The 25,273-nt window shown below is 44.2% G+C and overlaps 1 protein-coding gene across 1 annotated transcript in view; it reads right to left on the reverse strand.

The window, feature by feature from the left end:
* The window catches only part of LOC124803179, a 97,216-nt gene that overhangs the window by 61,393 nt on the left and 10,550 nt on the right, over window positions 1-25,273 (reverse strand). Inside the window, exon 2 of the mRNA XM_047264363.1 lies at window positions 16,356-16,496. Coding sequence (XP_047120319.1) covers window positions 16,356-16,496 — 141 coding nt within the window. The remainder of the gene's footprint in view (window positions 1-16,355; window positions 16,497-25,273) is intronic.

A 25,273-nucleotide genomic window follows, 5' to 3' on the forward strand; every position in this document is an offset into this window, starting at 1 on the left:
CATCAGCTAAGTTAATGGCTACGAACTAGCAAGGAGCCATTTGTATCAGTGCCTATAGCTTACGAGTAATCAAGAGAGATGTATTCCAAGGAATCAATAAAAGTTAAGTAAAAAGCATCTACATACTTTTCTTCTTATTCATTCATAAGTTCTCATGTTCCAGACTTCACGCCCGTCTGCTTATTGCCGTTCGTGCACTATCGGCCACAGCGTTAGTCTAGCTTTCTTTTTCAGCAATCCACATCACGGTGTCGGTCCAGCTACCGACACTACAATTATTGGCGACGAGTAAAAGAGTTTGTATTAATTCATTTGTAATATTGGTGACGAGGGAAAAGTGAACTTTTTCTGATTGCTTACATTTAATTGTGTCATGGCTTCGCCACATTCTCCAGATGTACTGTCCGAATTTTATCGCTTGCAGAATCAGCAGACGCAGGCGTTACTGGATGCCCTTGGACAGCTCGTCCAGGGTCAACGTGCGCTGCACACCGATGCGGCCGCAGCCGCTTCACCGCTACCGCAGCCACAACCTGCCGTTGCACCGCCTTTTAGGCACTACGACCCGAACCAAGAGACCTGGCAAGAGTGGTCTCGCCAGTTCGCCTTCCACCTTGCTGCCTACAGAATTCAAGGTAATGAGCGGCAGCCGTTTTTGCTTTCTTGTGTCGGTGTGTCCACATACCGTGTGATAGTGAAATTGTTTCCCCGACGCGACGTAGCAACTCTGTCCTACGAGGAAATTTTGTCTGCATTAGATGCCTATTTCAAAGAAACAGTTAATGTGGTTGCAAAACGGTATACGTTTTTTCGTACAAAACGTACGGCCGGTCAAACTAATAGGGAGTGGGTAGCAACATTGCAAGGACTTACTAGGGACTGTGCCTTTGAATGTGACTGTGGTCTTTCTTATTCAGATACAATGGTGCGTGATGCAATTGCACAGAACGTTTCTGATGTTCGCATACGGGAGCAAATTTTGAAACTAGTTAATCCCTCCCTTCAACAAGTGATAGACATATTGGATAGACAGGACACACTGGACTGTGCTCAGGAATCTTTTGAAACTTCGCCAGCCGTGTGTAACATTAACCGGCCCGCTGGACGCGCTGCGCGGCCCGGTAACCGGGCCTCGCGCACGGACGCACAGCGACCGCCGCGTGCTAAGCCAGGTGTGCCGCGCCAGCCCACAAATGTAGTGAAATCATGCCCGCGGTGTGCTACTAGACATTCGCGTGAACATTGCCCGTCACGCCAAGCTATTTGCTTTTTCTGCAATAAGAAAGGACATGTTCAAAGTGTTTGCCAGAAAAAGCTCAGATCAGACAATCACGATCATTCCAGGCCCTTTGCTTCGCGCCGGAATCGAACCAAGGACGCTCAGGCTCGTGGACCTTCGCCTATGGACATTCATGTCGTTAATTCCGCTTCGTCCAGTGACACTTTCTCTAACAGTAACAGTGATCGTCCCACAAAAACTGTGCGTCGACGTCGCCGGAAATCACGTCAATTAGCAAGTGATTCTGTACCAGTGTCTGTTCCACTTGCACAAAACAGTCGCTCTTGTCGTCAGCAGAACAATAAACTTTTTGTGGACTTAGACTTTGAAGGCCAAGTGATACCATTCCAGCTCGATACCGGAGCTGCAGTTTCATTGCTCAATCATGACACATACAAACAACTGGGCGCACCTCCGTTGCGTGCCGCACATGTTAAGCTAACTACATATTCCGGACAGAAAATTCCTGTGTTAGGACAGTGCAGCCTTCTTGCAACATACAAGGGACAAACAAAACTTGTGTCATTTTACGTTCTTCGTTCTTCTTCTGCAGTGAACTTGTTTGGTCTCGATTTATTTAAGTTGTTTAACATGTCTATTGTAAATCAGGTCCTCTCAGTGAATCAGACTGTGCCTACAGACAGTGTTTCCCGGCTGTGTGACGAATTTGCAGACGTTTTTGCACCGGGCTTAGGTTGCGCTAAAAACTATGAAGCACATTTAGAACTGAAGGTAAACGCGCAACCGAAATTTTTCAGGGCGCGCAATGTTCCCCACGCATTGCGTGATGAGGTCGCAAGAACGTTACACGATCTCGAATCACAGGGTGTAATTGAACGTGTGCAAGCTTCTCTCTGGGCCTCACCCTTAGTAATATTGCCAAAACCTTCCGGAAAATTGAGACTTTGCGTGGACTTCAAGGCCACAGTGAATCCACAGCTAGTGACTGCTACTTTTCCTTTGCCCCGCCCGGAAGATCTTTTTGCTAAACTGTGCCCGGGAAAATATTTTTCAAAGTTGGACCTAGCCGATGCGTACTTGCAAATACCGGTGGACGACGAATCCCAGCGCGTATTGGTGGTTAACACGCATCTTGGATTGTACCGCTTCAAAAGACTGCCATTCGGGTGTGCATCCGCCCCGGCCTTGTTTCAGCAATATTTACAAACTATTTGTGCGTCGGTCCCTACTGCAGCAAACTATCTGGACGATATAGTGATCTCCGGACAGACAGAAGAAGATCATCTTGCGAATTTACGAACATTATTTCAGGTCTTGCGGCAAAATGGTCTTCGCTTGAGGAAGGACAAATGTGTGTTTTTTGCTCGTGACTTACCATACCTGGGACATGTCAATAATGCCCAAGGCATACATCCAAGTCCAGAGCACCTCCGTGCCATACACGATTTGCCTTCTCCTCAAAATCTGAAACAGCTACAGAGTGTGTTGGGTAAAATTAACTATTATCATAACTATGTGCGCAATGCCTCTTCCATTTCAGCTCCGCTTCATCGCTTACGCCGTAAAGGTGTTCCGTTCGTCTGGACGCCGGAATGTGAACGCGCCTTTCGCCAGTTGAAATCGGCGTTGCTTTCTAATACTTGCCTTACGCCATTCGATCCCCAGAAACCCCTTTTGTTGATGGTAGATGCATCGGATTTCGGGATCGGTGCTGTGCTTGCGCACAAAGTTGGCTCGCATGATCGCCCTATTGCCTTTGCGTCCAAATTGCTCTCGTCTGCGCAAAGAAATTATTCACAGATCGAGAAAGAAGCTTTGGCTCTCGTGTTTGGTGTTACTAAGTTCCATGATTTCTTGTATGGTCGTCACTTTACCATCATCACAGACCACAAACCTTTGACATCGCTTTTTCATCCGACCAAGCCTGTACCTCCACGTACAGCGCAGAAATTCATTCGCTGGTCTATTTTCCTCTCGCAGTACCGCTACGATATCTTGTATCGGTCCACTGCTAAGCACGGAAACGCCGATGCGTTGTCCCGTTTGCCTGTTGCTGAGGATAAAGCATTCGATTCTTCCGAACTTGCTTGCATGTTCATTGATTCGGAAACCGATGAAGTGGTCGAATCGTTTCCGATTGATTTTCGTCGTGTAGCTACAGCCACAGCTGCTGACCCTGTCCTTGCTACAGTTTTACGTTTTGTTGCTACGCAATGGCCTTTGTCAAAGTCTCGGATCGAGGATCCGTTGGTTCGCCGATTTTTTGCTCACAAGGAGAGACTTTTTGTTCGACGTGGTGTTTTGTTGTTGCGTTCTGATAATGATCAGTCCAGAGTCGTGGTCCCACGTTCGTTACAGTCCTCTGTTTTACGGCTTCTTCATCAAGGACATTGGGGTATAGTGCGAACGAAACAACTTGCTCGTCAGCACTGTACTTGGTTCGGAATCGATGCTGCGATTACGAATATGTGTTCTTCGTGCCCGGCGTGTGCCGAACAACAGTCCGCACCGCCGCGGAAAGTCTTTGCGTGGCCAAAAGCCACTTCCCCTTGGCAACGCTTGCACGTTGATTTTGCTGGTCCATTCTGGAATGCTCGATGGTTGGTTCTGGTCGACGCCTTCAGTAATTTTCCTTTTGTTGTCCGGATGTCTTCCACGACGTCCTCCGCCACCATCCAAGCGTTGTCTGCTATCTTTTGCATTGAAGGTCTTCCGCAGACTATTGTTTCCGACAATGGCCCGCAATTCATGTCCGCAGAATTTCAGTCATTCTGCCAGGCCAATGGAATTCAACATCTGACATCCGCGCCGTTTTCGCCTCAGTCCAACGGTGCTGCTGAACGATTGGTCCGGACTTTCAAGTCACAGATGTTGAAATTGAAAGAGTCGCATTCTCGGGAGGACGCATTGTTGCTCTTTTTGTCTTCGTATCGCTCTCAGCCCCGAGATGGTCGCTCGCCGGCTGAGTTGCTCCACGGTCGTCCTCATCGCACCTTGATGTCTTTGCTGCATCCGCCGCATCAGGTTCCTGCGCAGCGGCAGACTCCTGCTTTTGCTCCAGGCGACGTTGTATTTTATCGCAACTATCGAGGTTCACGGCGTTGGCTCGCAGGGCGCATTCTTCGCTGCCTCGGCCGCGCGATGTATTTGGTTTTGGGGGCCTCTGGTGAGGTGCGTCGGCATCTCAATCAGCTGCGCCTCTGTCGTCGCTCGGGTTCTGCCGCTCCCCGTCTGCTTTCAGCGACGGTGCCGTCCGGTCAGCGCCCTGGGGACCCATCTACTGGCTCGCCTCATCCCCAGGTGTTACCGACGATGCCTTCCATTTTGCCCCATGGCGACGCGCCGCCGCCGCCGCAGCAGCAGCAGCAGCAGCAGCCGCCGCCGCCGCCGACCGCATTCGACGCTTCGTTGCAGCCGCCAAGCGCCTCCCAGGGTCACGCGCCGCCGATCGCTTCCCGTGACCAGCTGTCCTCCGCCATGGAACTCCCGACCGCTCCGGACCACATGACGTCATCGCGCGTCGGCTACCCCGACGCAATGGAGGTCGACACTTCGGCCCCTCATGTTTCTTTACGGGCGCATACACCGCATGTTGACGTGCACCCTGGACTAGTTTTGCAGGCGTTTCCTAGCTCCCCTCGGACCGGATGGCCGGGTGCGGGTGGCACAGCCTCGCCTGTTGTTAGGCTCCCCACCTCATCGCATACGTCAACATGTGGTCCTCCCCACGGCGGGCGGAAGCCTTATCTCACGACCGTTCGCCGATTTGCGGGGGAGGAATGTGGTGTCACCGCCAGACACCACACTTGCTAGGTGGTAGCTTAAATCGGCCGCGGTCCATGTAGTACATGTCGGACCCGCGTGTCGCCACTGTGATCGCAGACCTAGCGCCACCACCAAGGCAGGTCTCGTGATACGAGAGTGGACTCGAGCCCAGTTGTACGAGAACCTAGCTACCGCCCAGTTGTACGCGAACCTAGCTATCGCCCAGTTGTACGAAGCCTTTCTCTCTCATTAGCCGAGAGACATAATAGCCATCAGCTAAGTTAATGGCTACGAACTAGCAAGGAGCCATTTGTATCAGTGCCTATAGCTTACGAGTAATCAAGAGAGATGTATTCCAAGGAATCAATAAAAGTTAAGTAAAAAGCATCTACATACTTTTCTTCTTATTCATTCATAAGTTCTCATGTTCCAGACTTCACGCCCGTCTGCTTATTGCCGTTCGTGCACTATCGGCCACAGCGTTAGTCTAGCTTTCTTTTTCAGCAATCCACATCACGGTGTCGGTCCAGCTACCGACACTACAATTTCTTTTAACAAGAAGAAGCGATTAACTTAATTTCTGCTGTTCGGTGATACATTCATCGTAATCTGGAGCAACCAAGACGGCAGTACGGAGCTTCTGGCGAGTGGCGTGCTCATAGTTAAGAGAAGCCAAACTCAACAAACAAGCCTCAGGAAACCGATGCACCACATAAATCATGAAGATATTGTGAAATAAACTGGAAACCAATCTACGAACTGAGCCGAAAGTGTTCCCCTGCAGTGGTGGTCATCTGGAAAAGGACAAATCAGAAACAGAGACAGTTATTGTTTATGATTCTACAAAAATGCAAGTTCTTCATAACTTAAGCAAATGGCATTGAAGCGAGGCCGAAAAGACAAGCACGGCGAATGGAAGGATGGGCTGAAGAAGAGGAAGGAAAACCTGGAAGAGCACTTGTTCATGAAAGACAAAAGTCCCAGGTTAAAGTCCCATTTGCTTTAATCTGCCAAGAACTTTCATATCAGCGCTTATTCCGCTGCAGAGTAAGGAATTCATTCTGGAAGCGACCCATCAGGCTGTGGCTAAGTCATGTCTCTGCAATATCCTTTCTTCCAGGAGTATTAGCGCCGTAGGCTATGCAGGAGGACTTCTGAGAAGTTTGCAGGGTAGGAGATCAGGAGCTCGCGGAAGAAAATCTGTGGGGACGGATCATGATTCGTGCTTGAGTAGATCAGCTGTTAGAACAAGAGCACTTTCCCCCAAAAAGCAAAACTCCCGGGTTCGAGTCTGGGTCCAGCAAATAGTTTTAATCTACCAGGAACTTTGATATCAGTGCACACTCTGCTGAAAAGCGAAAGGTTCATTCTGCAGACAACAAGATGTCGGATGTCTACTCTTCATCACAGAGCATGAATGTCTGAGGTCGGCCCACAGGTTAGACGACGGTGTACAGCACTGGTGCAGCGAAAGCGATGGCATCTTGCGGTAGCATAACTGTGTCACGAGGCCAGAATCGTAACATTTTGGTTTGAAGATCATAATGTGCTGGCCACCGAATTCGCTTAATTTGAAACCCATGGAAGACATCTAGGTTGCTATCGGGTACCAACTGCGCTCCCACAAATCAGCGGTCAATAGTTTAAGGGAACTGCATGACCTGTGCGTAGACATCTATTACCTTATATGTGTGGAAAGCTCCCATTCCAGCAGTCAAATATACGCAGTTCCGAACAAACTGCCACTGTTTCGATTATTGATTCGTTTGTATTTCGAAGGACAACATTTTATTAGTTGTATAAGACTTATCCCTTCATTCTCTGCGCCACATGAAAAAGTGTTCATACTCATTTACAGATATGAAGGTTATGCCCAATTTTTAACAGTTTATTTGCCAAGCATTTTCAGCTCCACCCTATGTATACAACAGAGAAGAATTTCCCAGAAACTTTTATTGGGACCTGTCCATCGAAACTACACTGGCGGGAAAAAAGTCGCAATACCAAAAAAACGCAGAGTAATGAAATTTCGGGAATACATTTATCTAGATAATATATTTAAGTGATTAACATTGCAAGATCAGAGGTTAATGCAAGCGCGAGGTAAGCCATTGCAAATATGAAATGCTGATACATTAATAACCACTGTAACAGTCAAAACGTTGAACGCAAGCACGCAACCGTTCATGCATGGTGTTGCACAGGTGCTGGATGTCAGTTTGTGGGATGGAGTTGCACGCTTGATGCACTTGGTCAGTCAATACAGGGGCAGTCAATGCTGTTTGTGGATGGCGGTGGAATTGTTGTGCTCGATTGGAGACAGATCTGCTGATCGAGCAGGCCAAGACAACATATCGACATTCTTTATAGCATGTTAGGTTATAACAACTGTATGGTCCCTGGGAATGCTGTTTATGATTGCAGCACAGCAGGTCGAATCATCAGATCGAGGTACTAATTTGCAGTCAGAGTGCGTGGTATACCTTCGAGAGTGCTCCTTCTGTCATGAGAAACCGCACCCCAGAACTCCTGACTATAATTCCACGTATAGCTGCAGGGCGTCTAGGATGCAGGCAGGTTGATGCAGGCCCTCAGCTGACAACCCGCTAACCAACACACGGCCGTCACTGGCATCGAGGCAGAACCAGCTTTCATCATTAAACGCAACAGACCTCCACCTTGCCCTCCAGTAAGGCTCTCGCTCCTCACCACTGGAGGCGCAGACAGCGGTGGCGTGGGGTCAATGGAAGACACGCTACAGGGCGTCTGGTTCGGAGCTGTCCTTGAAGTAACCCATTTTTAATAGTTCATCGCGTCGCTCTGGTGCCAACAGCTGCTCAAATTGGTGCTGCAGATGCAGTAGGATGCGCCAGAGGCATACATCGAACACGATGGTCTTCCCTCTCAGTAATGCCACATGGTCGTCTGGAGCCCGGTCTTCTTACGACCTTAATCACCGCTGCCAATAATCATGTACAGTGACAACATACTTGTCAAGTCTTTCAGCAGTATCACAGAAGGAACATCTAGCTTCTCGTAGCCCTATTACATGACCTCGTTCAGACTCAGTGAGGTGCTGATAACGGCGTCTTTGTCGTCTTGAAGGTTTGTTGTTGCGGTCTTCAGTCCTAAGAATGGTTTGATGCAGCTCTCCATGCTACTCTATCCTGTCCAAGCTTCGTCTCCCAGTACGTACTGCAACCTACATCCTTCTGAATCTGCTTAGTGTATTCATCTCTTGGTTTCCCTCTACGATTTTTACCCTCTACGCAGCCCTCCAATACTAAATTGGTGATCCCTTGATGCCTCACAACATGTCCTAACAACCGATCCCTTCTTCTAGTCAAGTTGTGCCACAAACTTCTCTTCTCCCCAATCCTATTCAATACCTCCTCATTAGTTACGTGACCTACCCACCTAATCTTCAACGTTCTTCTGTAGCACCACATTTCGAAAGCTTCTATTCTCTTCTTGTCCAAACTATTTATTGTCCATGTTTCACTTCCATACATGGCTACCCTCCATACAAACACTTTCAGAAACGACCTCCTGACACTTAACTCTATACTCGATGTTAACAAATTTCTCTTCTTCAGAAACGCTTTCCTTGCCATTGCCAGTCTACATTTTATATCCTCTCTACTTCGACCATCATCAGTTATTTTGCTCCCCAAATAGTAAAACTCCTTTACTACTTTAAGTGCCTCATTTCCTAATCTAATTCCCTCAGCATCACCCGACTTAATTAGACTACATTCCATTATCCTCGTTTTGCTTTTGTTGATGTTCATCTTATATCCTCCTTTCAAGACACTGTCCATACCGTTCAGCTGCTCTTCCAAGTCCTTTGCTGCCTCTTACAGAATTACAATGTCATCGGCAAACCTCAAAGTTTTTATTTCTTCTCCATGGATTTTAATACCTACTCCGAATTTTTATATTGTTTCCTTTACAGCTTGCTCAATATACAGATTGAATAACATCGGGGATCGGTTACAACCCTGTCTCACTCCCTTCCCAACCATTGCTTCTTGAAGGTATTCTTAACTAGTATCGACTCCCCATGCCGAGTCTCAAAGGTAAGTAACACTCACGATAGTTACAGCGTGTCTTCAGATGTAGGACGATGCCTACCAACATTCGTTTATGTCGCGCAACTCCTTCTTATGTTGCGATTTTTTTCCGTCAGTGTATTTTTATTTTGATATGAAAGCCTAGTGTGTGTACGCGCATCTCTATTTCTAGATGCGTAAGAGCTGTTTTCATTTCTCTTCTCGTTAGCGTAGCGTCTGCATCCGTAGCTGAATTGTCAGGGCAGCTGGCTACCGGATGGAGGACCCGGGTTCCATTCCCGGCACTGCCAGGGATTTTTCCTTCGTGGGAGGACTGGTAGGGAGTGTCCTGAGCCTCGCGAGGCCGACTGAGGCGCTACTTGGCAGAGTAGTAGGGGATGGAGGTCGCGAGAACTGACGACAGCCGGGAGGGCGCGGTAGTGGCCCCATGCTCCTGCGTACCGCGTCCAGTGACGCCGTTGGCGGAAAATGACGCGGGGTCGATCCGTACCGATGAGGTCACCTGGGCTTGTGGACCAAATTCACGTTTTACATGAGTACCGTGTGGCCTATTGTAGAGTTTTGTCCTTTTGAGCCAATTCAAACGCTGGACTGGGACGAATTCGTTCTTAGTTGAGAACAATTAGAGAGGTATCTGCAACGCAGTTCCTACGACAACTCAGAGAAACTTCCCTTCCTTGTTAAGCAAATAGATTGGGACTGCTTTCGGTTAGGTCAAGAACATATTTCGTTCAGTCTAAAAAAAAAGTGTGTGTGTGTGTGTGTGTGTGTGTGTGTGTGTGTGTGTGTGTGTGTGTGTGTGTGTGTGTCTGTGCGTGTCTCTGTGTGTGTGACTGGTTGTCTTCCTAGATGTCGAGCGCAGATTTCGTTGCTCGCTGTTTGGGCTCCAGCCAGACAGCGAGCGATATACGCTGCGTGCCTCCTAACAACTGCAGTATTTCCCGGCGTCGATAACAATAAGACAGTGGACAGAAATTAAACGGATAGCTACTTCAAGGGAAGCAGTGGTTAGGAACGGAGTGAGACAGGGTTGTAGCATATCCCCGATGTTATTCAATCTGTATATTGAGCAAGCAGTAAAGGAAACAAAAGAAAAATTCGGAGCAGGTATTAAAATCCATGGAGAAGAAATAAAAACTTTGAGGTTTGCCGATGACATTGTAATTCTGTCAGAGACAGCAAAGGACCTCAAAGAGCAGCTGAACGGAATGGAGAGTGTCTTGAAAGGAGGATAAAATGGTTCAAATGGCTCTGAGCACTATGGGACTTAACAGCTGTGGTCATCAGTCCCCTAGAACTTAGAACTACTTAAACCTAACTAACCTAAGGACATCACACACATCCATGCCCGAGGCAGGATTCGAACCTGCGACCGTAGCAGTCGCACGGTTCCGGACTGCGCGCCTAGAACCGCGAGACCACCGCGGCCGACCGAAAGGAGGATATAAGATGAACATCAACAAAAGCAAAACCAGGATAATGGAATGTAGTCGAATTAAATCGGGTGATGCTGAGGAAATTAGATTAGGAAATGAGACACTTAAAGTAGTAAAGGAGTTTTGCCGTTTGGGGAGCAAAATAACTGCTGATACTCGAAGTAGAGAGGCAATGACAAGGAAAGCGTTTCTGAAGAAGAGTAATTTTTTTAACGTGAAGTATAGATTTAAGCGTCAGGAAGTCTTTTCTGAAAGTATTTGTTTTGAGTGTAGCCATGTATGGAAGTGAAACGTAGACGATAAATCGTTTAGACAAAAAGAGAATAGAAGCTTTCGAAATGTGGTGCTACAGAATAATGCTGAAGATTAGATGGGTAGATCACATAACTAATGAGGAGGTATTGACTAGAATTGGGGAGAAGAGAAATTTGTGGCACAACTTGACTAGAAGAAGGAACCGGTTGGTAGGACATATTTTGAGGCAACCAGGGATCACCAGTTCAGTATTGGAGGGCAGCGCGGAGGGTAAAAATCGTAGAGGGAGACCAAGAGATGAATACATTAAGCAGATTCAGAAGGATGTAGGTTGCAGTAGCTACTGGGAGATGAAGAAGCTTGCACAGGATAGAGCAGCATGGAGAGGTGCATCAAACCAGTCTCTGGACTGAAGACCACAACAACAACAACAGCTACTTCTGTCTGACTCTCCACAAGTATCATTCTTCTCGTCCTCTTCACTAACTTCTGTTGGTACTTGCGCATCCAGTAGTGTGATATCACCGTATTTATGCCCGACGGCTGCGACAATTGTGGCTCCTCGCTGTCTGTTTTGGGGATGATATACAGTCTTCGCCTAATTATTCTCCGCTTTTTTTAAAGATAAGATAAACTAATGAATTGTACTCTGATGTATTAATCAAACAGACAAATGAGGAGGTGACACTCAAAGCCGAACATGTCCACAATTTAAAAAATAGATACGTAATGGAACGGTAAATATAGGTTAATCGGAATCTAAATACATCACGCAGTTTGAGTGAAATCTAAAACGTGCCATGATATAAGCCTGCGAAAATATATGGTTCAGAGCAAACACGAATCTCATGCGACGGTACCTAAGAGTTAGTGCTAGTTCAGCTGCTCTTCCAAATAGCATCCCATACGACCAAACCAGTTTGGTCTTTACATGTGGTTACTCGTACTTAAGTACTTGGTCTATGTACGGCCCAGTTTAAAAAGAATAACTCGATGCGGTCGTAGGGTCGAGCCGCTCACGTCTGCTTTCATGCTCCTCAGCTAATTCGCTGCAGTCAAATAGTCTAAGCACTGGCTATAATTTCGAGTTGATAAAACACACAGAAATATAAAATGAAAATCACATGAATAATTTAATACCAAGGGCTCTATTCTAACGTCTGTAATTGATGTAGACGATAGAGAATTATGATGAAAAATTACATTTCAAATAAATGGAAAGTGGTCCTATGATATAAAGTTAAAATACAGACAGAAAATACCCTTATTAAATGTAGAAAAGTTACATTGAGAGCGTTACGAGTCTGATAGCAAAATCCTCAAACAGTCGCTAAAGATACGCGAAAACTAAGTCCATTTCGTAATCACAATACACGAAATATACACCATTTCAGAACGGCTCAGTGTTTAACACGACGATTTACAAATTATCACACATGATACAAAGAACAGTAACCCATATTCTGTTTGTCCTCAGTTCCGTGACACGATTGGAAAAAGTTAGAGTCCTATACAGGAGCACTTTCAGACCTCTCGAAATATAAAGTCTCTTAAGAGGTTAAAGTATGTTAGCGGCCATTCACTACCCAGAATTAAACGCCGCCACCATCGAATACCACTTGTTACCACAGGCAGGTCTGCCTCGTTTCAGAACTCACGTGAAAGTGTCCAGAATAGATCCCTTGAGTTCTTCACTCGAAAGGTCCCAGTCTCCACTTGACTCCCGTAGTGTTCCGTTATTGTCTGCTTTTCCATTGGCTAATGGCTGACCCCACCGAAAATACATCGTTCTTAAGTTCTCAGACATCATTTGACTCAACTTGACCACTTCCCAGACTGTTGTAACACAATTCTAAGTTTCAAAAACTCACGCAAAATATTTCTGTGTGTCACGTCTGACGAGGCAAAAGAACTTTATCACTGAAACCGTGCGTGGCTAGATCACCACTCATATCAGCATAGATCTTGCCTCTTCAACATCATGCTAAACTATAAGACGGCCATGACCTTTCAAAGGTGTTCCTCCACGGGAACACGCTGCATCTACATCGCTTAATGACTTTGTACTTTCTCCAGCCTCATTCACAACCTTTTTTTACTTAAATGATATCACAATTTGAATGAGCTGCGATCTAAAATTCTAAACCAAACTGATAACTTACACTTAGTTTTTTGTGAAGCAGTTTTCCCAAAATTTAAAGTTAAACAAATGCAAAGTTTTGATGAAGAGCTAAAATTCGGTTCATACTTTCTGTGCTATCAATAATTACTACAAATACAGGTGTAGCGCCACTTCATTCTTTGATATTTCCTCCTGTTTTCATTGCACTGTTCAGAATTATGATCGGTGTAAGAGTTTAAGCAGTTAACTAAAAAAAAAAAAGGAACAGAATAAAATATGTAAATCTTACGAACTAGATGTTGAATGTGACGTGTATACATGTCCTTTAGCACGTACTGCCTTGCTAATTGTGTATGTGTCTTGTATTAAATTACATGTAGATTTTTATTAAAGTTCGGTTAAGAAGTTTCTCACAGATTAATTAGTTCAATCGATGCACACTATTGAAAAATATAATTCGAGCGCTTGATTTCTTTTGCATCGTAAATATTATAGAAGTTATTAATGAACTGCTGTATTTCAATTATGAAAGTAATCTAGGTGCTGTATCTTCTCACACATATAAATTAGAATTCATATCTGCATACTGGCAGAGTCATGTTAACCTCCTGTTTAATTTTACTTGTCATCCTTCGCCATAGCTGTTGCAATTTGCACTGTGGGTGCACAAATGCGAACAATGTAAAAGAACGCATTGCTTCTCATTACCAAACCAGATCATCCTCATTCAAATACAGTATGTTGTGTCAATGCTGACTCTGTATAACTGTTCCACTTGTGCAACAATTCACTGACTACAAAGCCTGTTACTGGGACTCTTAACAATTGCAGGATGATGAAGCACAGCGTGAAGGTCAATCAGGCACTCTGTGTACTAAAAACAACGTTAGCAAATAATACGTATATTAGTTTAGGTTTTACAGTTGAACAATCTCTGTGACAGTGCTGAGGGCAGTGGACACATCACTCAGGCTTCGAACATGACGCATTGCCTGTCTTCCCGGTGCCATCTGGTAGGCTATGACAGCTCACATAGCAGGTGCTATGTCATGCAGGTAGCTGGTTGAACAGTCAGCAGTCATAGCTTGTATGATGGTGGTGTTCATGAAGTCGTCAACTCCCTGTTACTAGGGCACACTAGTGGGTATTGCAGTAAACTTCCACCAGCTCTGCATGGGACAAAGGTGGTGGTGCAGAATTTCAGCATGGCCTCTCCATTAGATACGCACAGCCTGTGCTCACAGATCCAAGTTGAAGGGCAGCAGCAGCTACCACACCTCGCCAGTACAGAGACAGGTTGACGGCGTGCCACACACCATCACTTTGGCTCTCAGCAAGTCGGTGGTAGAAGACTCGAAAGTCTTCACATCAGTAGATGAGACGTCGGCACTCACAGCAGCCAAGTTCAGAAGACAAGGCAGGCCGCAGTCTCCAAGGTAGACGTCATCTGGTGGATGGTAGGCAACATATAACATGCTCTGCATTGTGGCTGACTTCCTTTAACTGAACAGGAAAAGAACTTGGAAGTCCAAGAATTTGTAGCAGTCCGTCTGAGCCACTGCCATTACGTCTTATTGGGGACGAGTGAATTTGGCTATTCTTCCAATCTCATCGGCGTTCTTCACTGCACCTCAGTGTCACAACTTATTCTTTCAGTGCTTCACCTTAGTACTTTTCCGCGATGTCAGTGGGCTGATAGGCGTTCTTGTGTAAAATTTACTCGTTGTTTTGGCACCTTTCTGTGCTGTCAGACGACGTTATGTTCCTTCCTCAGTGAGGTCACGTTGATGAACTGATGATTCAGATTTTTTGCTCGTGCAAGGTGTACAAATAGCTTCGGCTGTGTGCTACACTATTTGCAGCGTCCGCTCTCTGCCTATTTGTCATTCTGATTACGAACCTGTCTCTGCTTGGCTCAGTGCTGGCTGGAGAAAACTGAAAATAAATTCACATTTCTCCACGATATCTTTCTGCAGCACAGCGCATCCCATCTCCTGTAGAGCAGTGACATCATTTGTGAAAGGTAAATGAAAACTTTGATCATAAACGTAATTGTAAAACAGTACCCCAAGTATGTACATGTCCACGTATAATAGATACAACATTGGAAATTCGATTCTTTTGAAGCTAGGAATTTGGGATAAATTTTAACTTACACACAGGACTACAAAGATTTTATATTCATTGATATGGGAGGTATAGGCTCGTGAAATCAGATGAATCATTCTGAAAATCCCGTATTTCCACGGATTAAGTTACTCGCACAGGAAATCAGTGTACGACAGCATGAAACTGGCCACAAAACTATTTGATGAAATCAATGCATACACTAGGACAGGGGTCTCCAGACTTTTTAGTCCGCGGGCCACATTGACTCCTCCACGAAGTCATAAGGGCCAAGATCTACCTAGTGGGATTAAAGCACCCTAGCACTCCATGATCGCCGTAATGTAAGGCTAAAGGAAACATGAAATCGCAAAAATCTAAGGTTGTGGGAATAGCTAGCACTGAAACGAACTACGATTTTTATTTAATTACATAATTTTAACCGAAATTCTGGCTTATTTTATTCTGGCGAATTTCACCGACAAAAAAGTATGTCACTGCACATTCTTCGCGAAAGCGTCCTGCAAAGTTAACGAAATCTCAAAATCATTGTTAGCAACATTATTACTGCAAGACGTAACAAGGTAGAGTACGTCAACGCATTGTTATTTCAAGAGGCGCAACAATAAGTTCAGTTATGTAGTCTTGTAGCGAGTAGCAGAACCAGAGCATGGATTTGATAGTTCTGTTGCGTTATTGTGTCTATGTTGCGAGTGTCTCACGAGTTTTTTTAGTGTTTTATGCGTTGTACTAGTAGGTGAGACGACGAAGTGTGGGACAATTCAAAGTCTGAATTCGAAGAGACAAGGAAAATCTGAAAATCTAAATACGTATAGCACTACTTAAGTACTTTTTGACTGTATTTTTAGTGAAACTACAGTGTAATTGTGAGTATTTAATTTGGTGATTAAAGTACCTGAAAAATAAATTCATTGCATTTTGTTTAGGCAGACTATTACCTAGTTTTATTAGTATAAAATAGCATAATTTTATTTTCAGGTTACAATCTTTTGTGAAGTTCTGTACAAATATGGAAAAGAAACGAAAGGTCTCTGAAACGCCATCTATCGTATTGGTCGCGATACGCCTCGAAACTCAATTGTTGGCAGTATAGGTACCACTTCAAATATTTGGCGGGCCGGATACCGGGGATGTCCGGCCAGCTAACGCGGGCCGGTTTGCCGGCCCTCGCGGGCCGGTTTCGGCCCGCGGGCCGTGGTTTGGAGACCCCAGCACTAGGAGAATAACTTTTTTTCTGTCGTGTGTACTCTAAGGCAAATGGAAGGCAGAAAAGAGATTCTCGACCAACAAACTTGTTCTGTGAGCAGCAGGATATGTGGTGTTTAGTTGCTCCTTACCCCATAGCAGCCCGTAGCACAGACAATCTCCCCAGCTTGGCTGCACGGGGAGTCTGCCAGCGGTAGCGCGTGGCCCAGCTGCAGCAGAAAGTCCCGCAGCGACCTCTGGGCTGGAGACGCGCCGACCTGGGACGCTGTCACCTGCAACACGGACCCACAACCAGACAAGTTAAAATGCAGCAATTACTATAGCAATATAGCGAAATTCAGAATGAATACAATATCTGATCAAAAGTATCCAGACACCTATCAGTGGACATTAATATGGACTGTGTCAACCTTCGCCTTTATTAAGTCTTGAATCCTGCTGGGGACACTTTCAGTGAGGTGTCTGAATGTTTGTGGAGGAATGGCACCTCACGCTTCCTCAATAGTCGAAACTGGAGAAAGCAGTGTTGTTTGACGCTAGGGCCTAGAATGAAGCTGATGCGCTAACTGATCCCAAAAGTGTTCCAGTGGGTTCACGTCAGGACTCTGGACAGGCTAGTCCATTTCAAGAATGTTATTGTCCTCAAACCACTGCCTCACACACCCTGCTTTATGACAGTGTGCTTGTATACTGATACAGTCATTGACTCCTAACTGTTCCTCTACTATACACTCTACCACAATGCTGTTGACTGTGATTGATATCCTTCCACATTAGCGCTTTCTTAAGTGCAATAAGGTTGCCACAACCTAATCACGAAAAACATCCCCAGACTGTAACATAACCTCCTCCTCACTTCACTGTTGGCACTACACATGATGGCAGGTAATGTTCTCCATATGTTCTCCAAATTCAAACCCTGCCATCAGATAGCCAAAGGGCCCAGCGTGCTTCGACCACCACAGATCACTCGTTTCCAGTCATTCAATGTCCGGCAGCTTTCCTTCTTAAGACCACCTCAAGCGTTGCTTAGCAACATGCGGCTTATGAGGTCCTCCTCGACCATTGTACGCCATTATTTTTAATTCCCAATAAACAGTCACTGTCCTAGCTGGACTCCTAGTAGCACATTGGAACTCACGAGTGATTCCTCCCACTTGTTTCATCCGATTTCTTACAACCAACCTTCACAGTGCTCAATGATCACTGTCAGTCAGTACGTGCAGTACGCCTGGTTTTGGTTTGGCTGTTGTTGTTACTTCGTATTTCTAATTCACGGTCACATCCACAGCAGTGGACTAGGGCATCTATAGAATGATTAAAACCTCTCCGATGGATTTGTTACTTACGTGACGCCCAATGACCAGTCCACATCCGATGTCACTAAGCTCTCCTGACTGACCCACTCTGATGTTACTGCTTACAACAAAATACTCACTTGCGATGCCTTACTTAGGGTAGTGCGTAATCAAGTCCATTTAAAATACGAAGTCTGCAATCTATTCCAGATATTCTCATTTTCGTTCCTCCACTCCTTTTTCCTTCATAAATTCAACAATAGCGAGATTTAAATCGAAAAATCATTCCAGGCATGCCTCTTGACTTAGCCAACGTACTTCACAGTAATAGACACTGAAGAGCCAAAGAAACTGGTACACCTGCCTAACATCGTGTAGGGTCCCGCAATCACGCAGAAGTGCCGCAACTCGATGTGGCATGGACTCGACTAATGTCTTAAGTAGTGCTGGAGGGAACTGAAACCATGAATCCTGCAGGGCTGTCGATAAATCCGTAAGAGTACGAGGGCGTGGAGATTTCTTCTTAACAGCACGTTGCAAGGCATCCCAGATATGCTCAGTACTGTTCATGTGTGGGGAGTTTGGTGGCCAGCGGAAGTGTTTAAAGTCATAAGAGTGTTTCTGGAGTCACGCCGTAGCGATGCAGGACGTGTGGGGTGTCGCATTGTCCTGCTGAAATTGCTCAATTCCGTCGGAATGTACAATGGTCATGAATGGATGCAGGTGATCAGACAGGATGCTTATGTACGTGTCACCTGTTAGAATAGTATTCAGACGTATCAGGAGTCTCATATCATTCCGTTCATACACTCCCCACACGATTACAGAGCGTCCACCAGCTTGAATAGTCCCCTGCTGACATGCAGGGTCGATGGATTCATGTGGTTATCGGTGTTAACGGGCGCAGACGTGGCGTAAAACTTTGTGTCGTGCAGTCGTCAAGGGTACAGGACTGGTCCTTCGGCTCCGGAAGCTCATGTCGATGATGTTTCGTTGAATGGTTCGCACTGATGGCCCAGCATTGAAATGTACAGCAACTTGAGGAAGGATTGCACTTCTGTGACGTTGAACGATTCTCTTCAGTCGTCGTTGGTCCAGTTCTTGCAGGACCTTTTTTCGGCCACAGCGATGTCGGAGATTCGATGTTTTACCGGATCCCTAATATTCACGGTACACTCGTGAAATGGTCGTACGGGAAAATCCCCACTTCATCGCTACCTCGGAGATGCTGTGTCCCATCGCTTGTGCGCCGACTGTAATAGCACGTTCAAACTCACTTAAGTCTTAATAATCTGCCATTGTAGCAGCAGTAACGGATCTAAGAACAACGCCAGACACTTGTTGTCATATGTAGGCGTCGCCTACAGCAGTGTGGCATTCTGCCTGTTTACACATCTCTGTATTTGAATACGCATGCCCATACCAGTTTCTTTGGCGCTCCAGTGTAGTTCGTTTGCCGATGACCATTTCAGATTTTTCTGTGGAGGAAAGGTCTGGAACGGGTTTCACACAACCTTGCCAGACCGAATGAGAAATTATTTGGATAAGAAGAGAAATTTTGCTCACAGACTATGGAAGTGGTGAGAAATCGAATTGCTTGGCACAGTATAGAAGCCCCACATCATTCTTTACAAAACCCGAAGTGGTTATGACAGTGCACGGGTCTCGGTAGAGGCTATTTTAGAACAAGGGATCCTCGCAAGAAGTGGGACGAAATATTTTCTTGATAACCGATATTTTAAATAAATTCAGTAAATGAATTACTTGAATGAAAATTTAGGTTGTAAGAGAGGCATATTCCCAGCTGTTTCTTGCGTACTGACAAGGCGCTCAGAGTATCAATATTCGTTTACGCTACTGCGAAGAGCGTGTGTGTTGGGAAGTCGTTGAGGGACGTAGAGCCATTTCCAAGATGTGGCGGCACAGATTTTAAAGGCTTAAACCTACAGAGGAAGTCGGCCGCCGCATAAACGCATTATCCTCTTGCCTGTGTATCCTCCCTAGCTTTTTTGGCAGATTCTAATTCTGTTTCCGCTCACATTTCGACAACAGAGAAATGTACGTCTTGTTGCGAAGTGAAATCTTCCTCCTGAATTCATTTGCGGATCCTGCAAACGTACCGGGTGGTTATAATTAAACGTTCCCTATTTAACACGTTATAACATGGAAACTAATTAAGATATGAGTACCAAACTTAGTAGCATTAATGTCAGGGACATGGGGAAGAGAAATAATGCAGAATCAATTCAATCGAACACTTTTAATGTGCTCCTACGGTACATCATACCGGTACCATTACTGCTACAAAAGGGGCTCAATATGGCGCTCACCAGTGACCAAAAGAGTCTCGAAGTGCAGTATTGCAGCCGGCCGGGGTGATCGAGCGGTTCTAGGCCCTACAATCTGGAACCGCGCGACCGCTACGGTCGCAGGTTCGAATCCTGCCTCGGGCATGGATGTGTGTTATGTCCTTAGGTTGGTTAGGTTTAAGTAGTTCTAACTTCTAGGGGACTGATGACCTCAGCAGTTAAGTCCCATAGCTCTCGGAGCCATTTGAACCATTTTGCAGTATTGCATTCTGCACAGCAAAACCAAGTATGTCCTTAAGTATGCTGGTTACCTCTCTTGGTATGTTGGGCTTCAGATCAGCACGTGTGTGAATGTTCCCCTGGTAAACCCTGTCCTTCAGGTAGCACTATAACCACAAATCACAGGAGTCAGATCGGGTGTAGTGCTGCCCAAGCATTTGGAAACGATCGGCCAATAATTCGATCGTTTCCAAATGTGTCTCGGAGAAGCAGGTGAACTTCATGAGCGATGTGCGGTGGGACCCCATCTTGCGCGAAAACTGTTGAGTTCAAAGCGTCCCTTTCCTGTAGGGCGGATATGACGTGCGGGCGAAGCATATCGCAGTAACGCTGCCCAGTCACACAGCACATCTGTGGTCCTTGAGCGCCAGCCTGTTCAAAAGAGAATGGTCCAATCACGAACGTAGCCGTGAAGCTGCACCACACGGTGACACGTTCACCATACAGAAGAACTTCATGCGCAGTGAATTGAACTGAAGAACCCTATAATCGGGAACTCTGTGAGTTCATCTCACCTGTCAGAGAAAACTGAGCATCGTCTGTCCTTAGGATGGTCCAGGGTCAGCCCTCGGCAACTTCTATCCTTGCGAGAAAGTGGAGAGAGAAGTCAATACGACGTTGTGCGTCCTGTGGTGCAAGCTGCTGTACGATACGAATCTTGTGCGGATACCATTTGAGAGTGGTTCGAAGCACCTTCCATACAGTGGACCACGGGATGTTCAACTGTCGTGACACAGCACACGCACTGCCTGACTATCGGAAATTGCGTGCAGCGTTGTCTGCCATAGCAACAGCTGTTTCATCAACCATCTGTGGTGAAACCGGTCGTCGGCCTCTTCCCAGAGCGACGTCCAGTTCTCCTGTTGATTCGAACTTCTTCATCATGCTCCGCACAGCAGGTGGACAAGTAGGACCCTTCCCTAATTCTTTCAGCCGACGATATTCTCGAAGTGCAGCTGCAGCGTTACTGTTGTTTTGATAACAGAGTTTCACCGGTAATGCCCTGCTCCTTTTGTCCAAGCTCATGTTGACACGTCAACAAGTGCACTGCGACTGGTCAGGTGTTTGAGACTATGAATCACGATGACGGATCACGGCACCTGTGGCCATAGTTGGAACAGATCGGTGGTGCTGTGACGCGTGGAAATCATGCACCCCATATTCTGCACATTAATCTACCAAGTTTCGTACAAGTGCGGAAATTAGTTTCCGTGTTATATAGTATTAAATAGGGAAATTTTAATTACAACCACCCAGTACTAAGAATGTGTTAATTTCTGGAAGTTTGATTGTGGCACCTGTTTCTAAAGTTCTAGTACGATAATAACATTTATTGTTGGAAGCTGTTGCAGAATACACAACCCGTGGTGAACTGTAGTGTACAAAGACAACCATTATTCTTCAGAGTACGAAGTTTTCTTATCCCGTGAATGTTCATTCCCGTGCATGAGTGAAACAAGAATCTGTTCCACAATGTTTTTCCATTGGAATTTTCTGCATCTGACAAACGTATCCATGAGAGGCTTCAACAGAGACTGGTCGGTACAGTGGCATGTCCAAGACATTCTAGGTAGGGTTTCGAACCAAAAACACGTAACCTGTGACAAAGCACGAGAAGCAAACTACCTTCCATCTATTTCCTATTTCTCGTCACAAAATCCTTGTCTAGGGATTCAGATAATGGAAGTTTCCCTCCTTCTGTAGATGTGAAAGCTGAATTCATACAGCTCGATCTTATACAAATTAAAGTAGCTAACGTGAGTGCTAAGCTGACAGCATGAGAACTTTCTTGAGTCTGGATTCAAACGAATATTAAGAGCAGTGATAGCCTCCAAAAACTATTTGCTTCTTACGCTGAATATTTTCGTGAAACTTCTCTTGTTCTGACAATGCTCCAATACCTTAATAGTAAAAATGTTGACCACAAAACATCCAAATGAGAGAAATATTTCGTTTTCAGACCACTGACATTAAATTGTAGGATATAAATCTATAAGTTAACGATGAACCTTATTCATAATACATCTCTTGACTAAACTGTACAAGGTATTCTGTAGTGATATTCTTTGCTATCACTGAAGCATTTAACTGTGTAAAACATAACACATTAGGACAGAAGCTCTCACACTTTGGCATCAAAGACCAACATTAGCTTAGGTAGAATCCTACTTACACAACAGATTTGTGCTAAAAGGTTCAGGTGAAACAACAAAATTAGAGTGTGGAACTATTAAAAACGGTGTTCCGCAAGGCTCGATTCTTGAATCACTGATCTCCTTAGGGTGCCTTAATGACCTACCAGCATCAATAAGTAACAATCCAAAGATCGTAATGTTTGCTGATAATATAAGTATCTCGATCAAAGGCATGAAATCCTCAATACAGAATACAGCTAAAAGAATAACACAAGTAAACAAATGGTTTACATTAAACATTCTCTGAAAAATAAATGTAATAGAGTTTCAGACAGCAAATAACAAGCTAAAGCTCTTCAAATAGAGATCAATCGTCAGAAAATGAATGAAACTTGACTTCTAAGGTTTTTAGGAATACAAATGAATAATAAATTAAGAGGGAATGAAAGCTCCGTATTCTTTGCGCTAAGAGCTACTCCACACTATGTTTACAGGGAGATAATAATGGTGTCATACTTCACATATTTCCACTGTCTTATCTCGTATGGTATAATATTCTGGGGAGATGCTGCAAAACTGGAAAAAGTTTTTAAAATACAAAAACGAGATGTGAGGTTGAGCTGTGGTGTTTCAAATCGTACATGCTGTAGACACCTATTCAACACACTTGGGATGTTGACGCTCACAAGTCAGTACGTCTACTCGCTGACGATATTTGTACTGAACAACGAAACCGTTTCAAACTAACTGTGATGTTGACAATTATGACACAAGTCAGAAGCAAAGCCTCCAGTTACTCTCTAGGCAGTACAAAAATGAGTTACCCAGGCTTGAACAAGAATTTACAATAAGCTCCCACTGAACATAACAAAGGACATTGAAAACCCTCATATACCCTAGAGGAAAGTGAAACAATTCCTCATAAATCATAATGTACGTAATTTAAATGAATTTCTGCAGCTGTAAGTTTTTTAGAAGCAGTGTTATATTACAAATTATATAATTTGTGTGTTAATATATGTAGAACTGTATGTCTTGTATGTACTCGCATATTGTCTGCACTGGTATGGTTTTTCTTGAAATTTGGGTGTAATATTGTATATTTTGTATTTGTATTGTTCACAATATTGTTTGTTTTGCTTCTGTTTTTGCCCATGTAATATTGTGTTCATTGACTTGTCCTACATTGTAGTGCAATCTTTGTACAGAATTAGATTAGATTAGATTTACTTTCATTCCAATTGATCCGTAGTGAGGAGGTCCTCCAGGATGTGGAACATGTCAGAAAAACAACAATACATGACAAATATTTACAACTAAAACAAATAAGCTAATGTACCATTCCACAGGTCCCAAGTGGAATGATCGTCATTTTTTAATGAACACTAAGAGTCATTTTACAAATACTATTGCACTGAATTTAAAATAAAAAAGTTTTTTATTTATTTATAAGGTAAGAAACATGTAATACAACTACTGTAATACTTATTTACAATGAACACATTACTGCACTGAAATGGTGCAGAAGTTAGATTATACTTACACACACACAAGCACACACACACACACACACACACACACACACACACACACACACAAATTTTCAGTGAACACATTACTGCACTGAAATTGTGCAGAAGTTATGTTGTACTTATATACAAATCAGTTGGTTTTCCTAAGAAATTCATCAATGGAGTAGAAGGAGTTGGCCACCAATAAATCCTTTAGGCTTCTCTTAAACTGAATTTCATTGGTTGTTAAGCTTTTTATGGCTGCTGGCAAGTTATTGAAAATGTGTGTTCCTGAATAATGCACACCTTTTTGTACAAGACTAAGTGACTTTAAATCCTTGTGAAGATTATTCTTATTTCTAGTATTGATTCCATGAATTGAGCTGTTGGTTTGAAAAAGTGATATATTTTTAATGACAAATTTCATTAAGGAATAAATATATTGGGAAGCTGTAGTTAGTATCCCTAGTTCCCTAAACAGGCTTCTGCAGGATGTTCTTGAGTTCACACCACATATAATTCTTACTGCACGTTTTTGTGCCCGGAAAACTTTAGCTTGGCTTGATGAATTACCCCAGAAAATAATCCCATATGACATTATGGAATGAAAGTAAGCATAGTATGCCAGCTTTTTCATTTTTATATCCCCTATGTCTGACAAAATTCGCATTGCAAACAGAGATTTGTTAAGACGCTTCAGCAGTTCTGTGGTGTGCTCCTCCCAGTTGAATTTATTATCAAGCTGTAATCCCAAGAATTTAACACCGTCCACTTCTTCTATCTTCTTGTCATCATATGTTAGACATATACTCTTGGGACACCCCTTACAAGTTCTGAACTGCATGTAGTGTGTTTTTTCAAAGTTTAGTGACAAAGAATTGGCTAGGAACCAGTGATTAATGTCCACAAATATTTTATTGGCTGATCTTTCTAAGACTTCACTTGATTTGCTATTTATTGCAATGTTTGTATCATCAGCAAACAAAACAAACTTGGCATCTGGTAATGTTACTGATGAAAGGTCATTGATATACACAAGAAAAAGTAAGGGCCCCAAAATGGAACCTTGTGGGACCCCACATGTAATTAGTTCCCAGTTGGATGATGCCTGATAGCTTGATACATGTCTCTTTCCTAATAACACCCTTTGTTTCCTGCCAGAGATATAAGATTTGAACCATTTTGCAGCATTTCCTGTTACACTATAATATTGTAGTTTACTTAAAAGGATATTGTGATTTACACAGTCAAATGCCTTTGACAGATCACAAAATATACCAGTTGCCTGCAATTTTTTGTCTAATGAATTAAGTACATTTTCACTGTAAGTGTAGATAGCCTTCTCAATATCAGAACCTTTTAGAAATCCAAACTGTGACTTTGACAGTATGTTATTTGAGATAAGATGGTTATAAAGACGACTGTACATTACTTTTTCGAAAATTTTTGAGAATGCTGGCAACAGTGAAATTGGACGGAAATTTGATGCTATTTCTTTATCTCCCTTCTTAAACAGT

The sequence above is a fragment of the Schistocerca piceifrons genome, chromosome 6 (genome assembly GCF_021461385.2).
Source record: "Schistocerca piceifrons isolate TAMUIC-IGC-003096 chromosome 6, iqSchPice1.1, whole genome shotgun sequence".
Taxonomy (NCBI): domain Eukaryota; kingdom Metazoa; phylum Arthropoda; class Insecta; order Orthoptera; family Acrididae; genus Schistocerca; species Schistocerca piceifrons.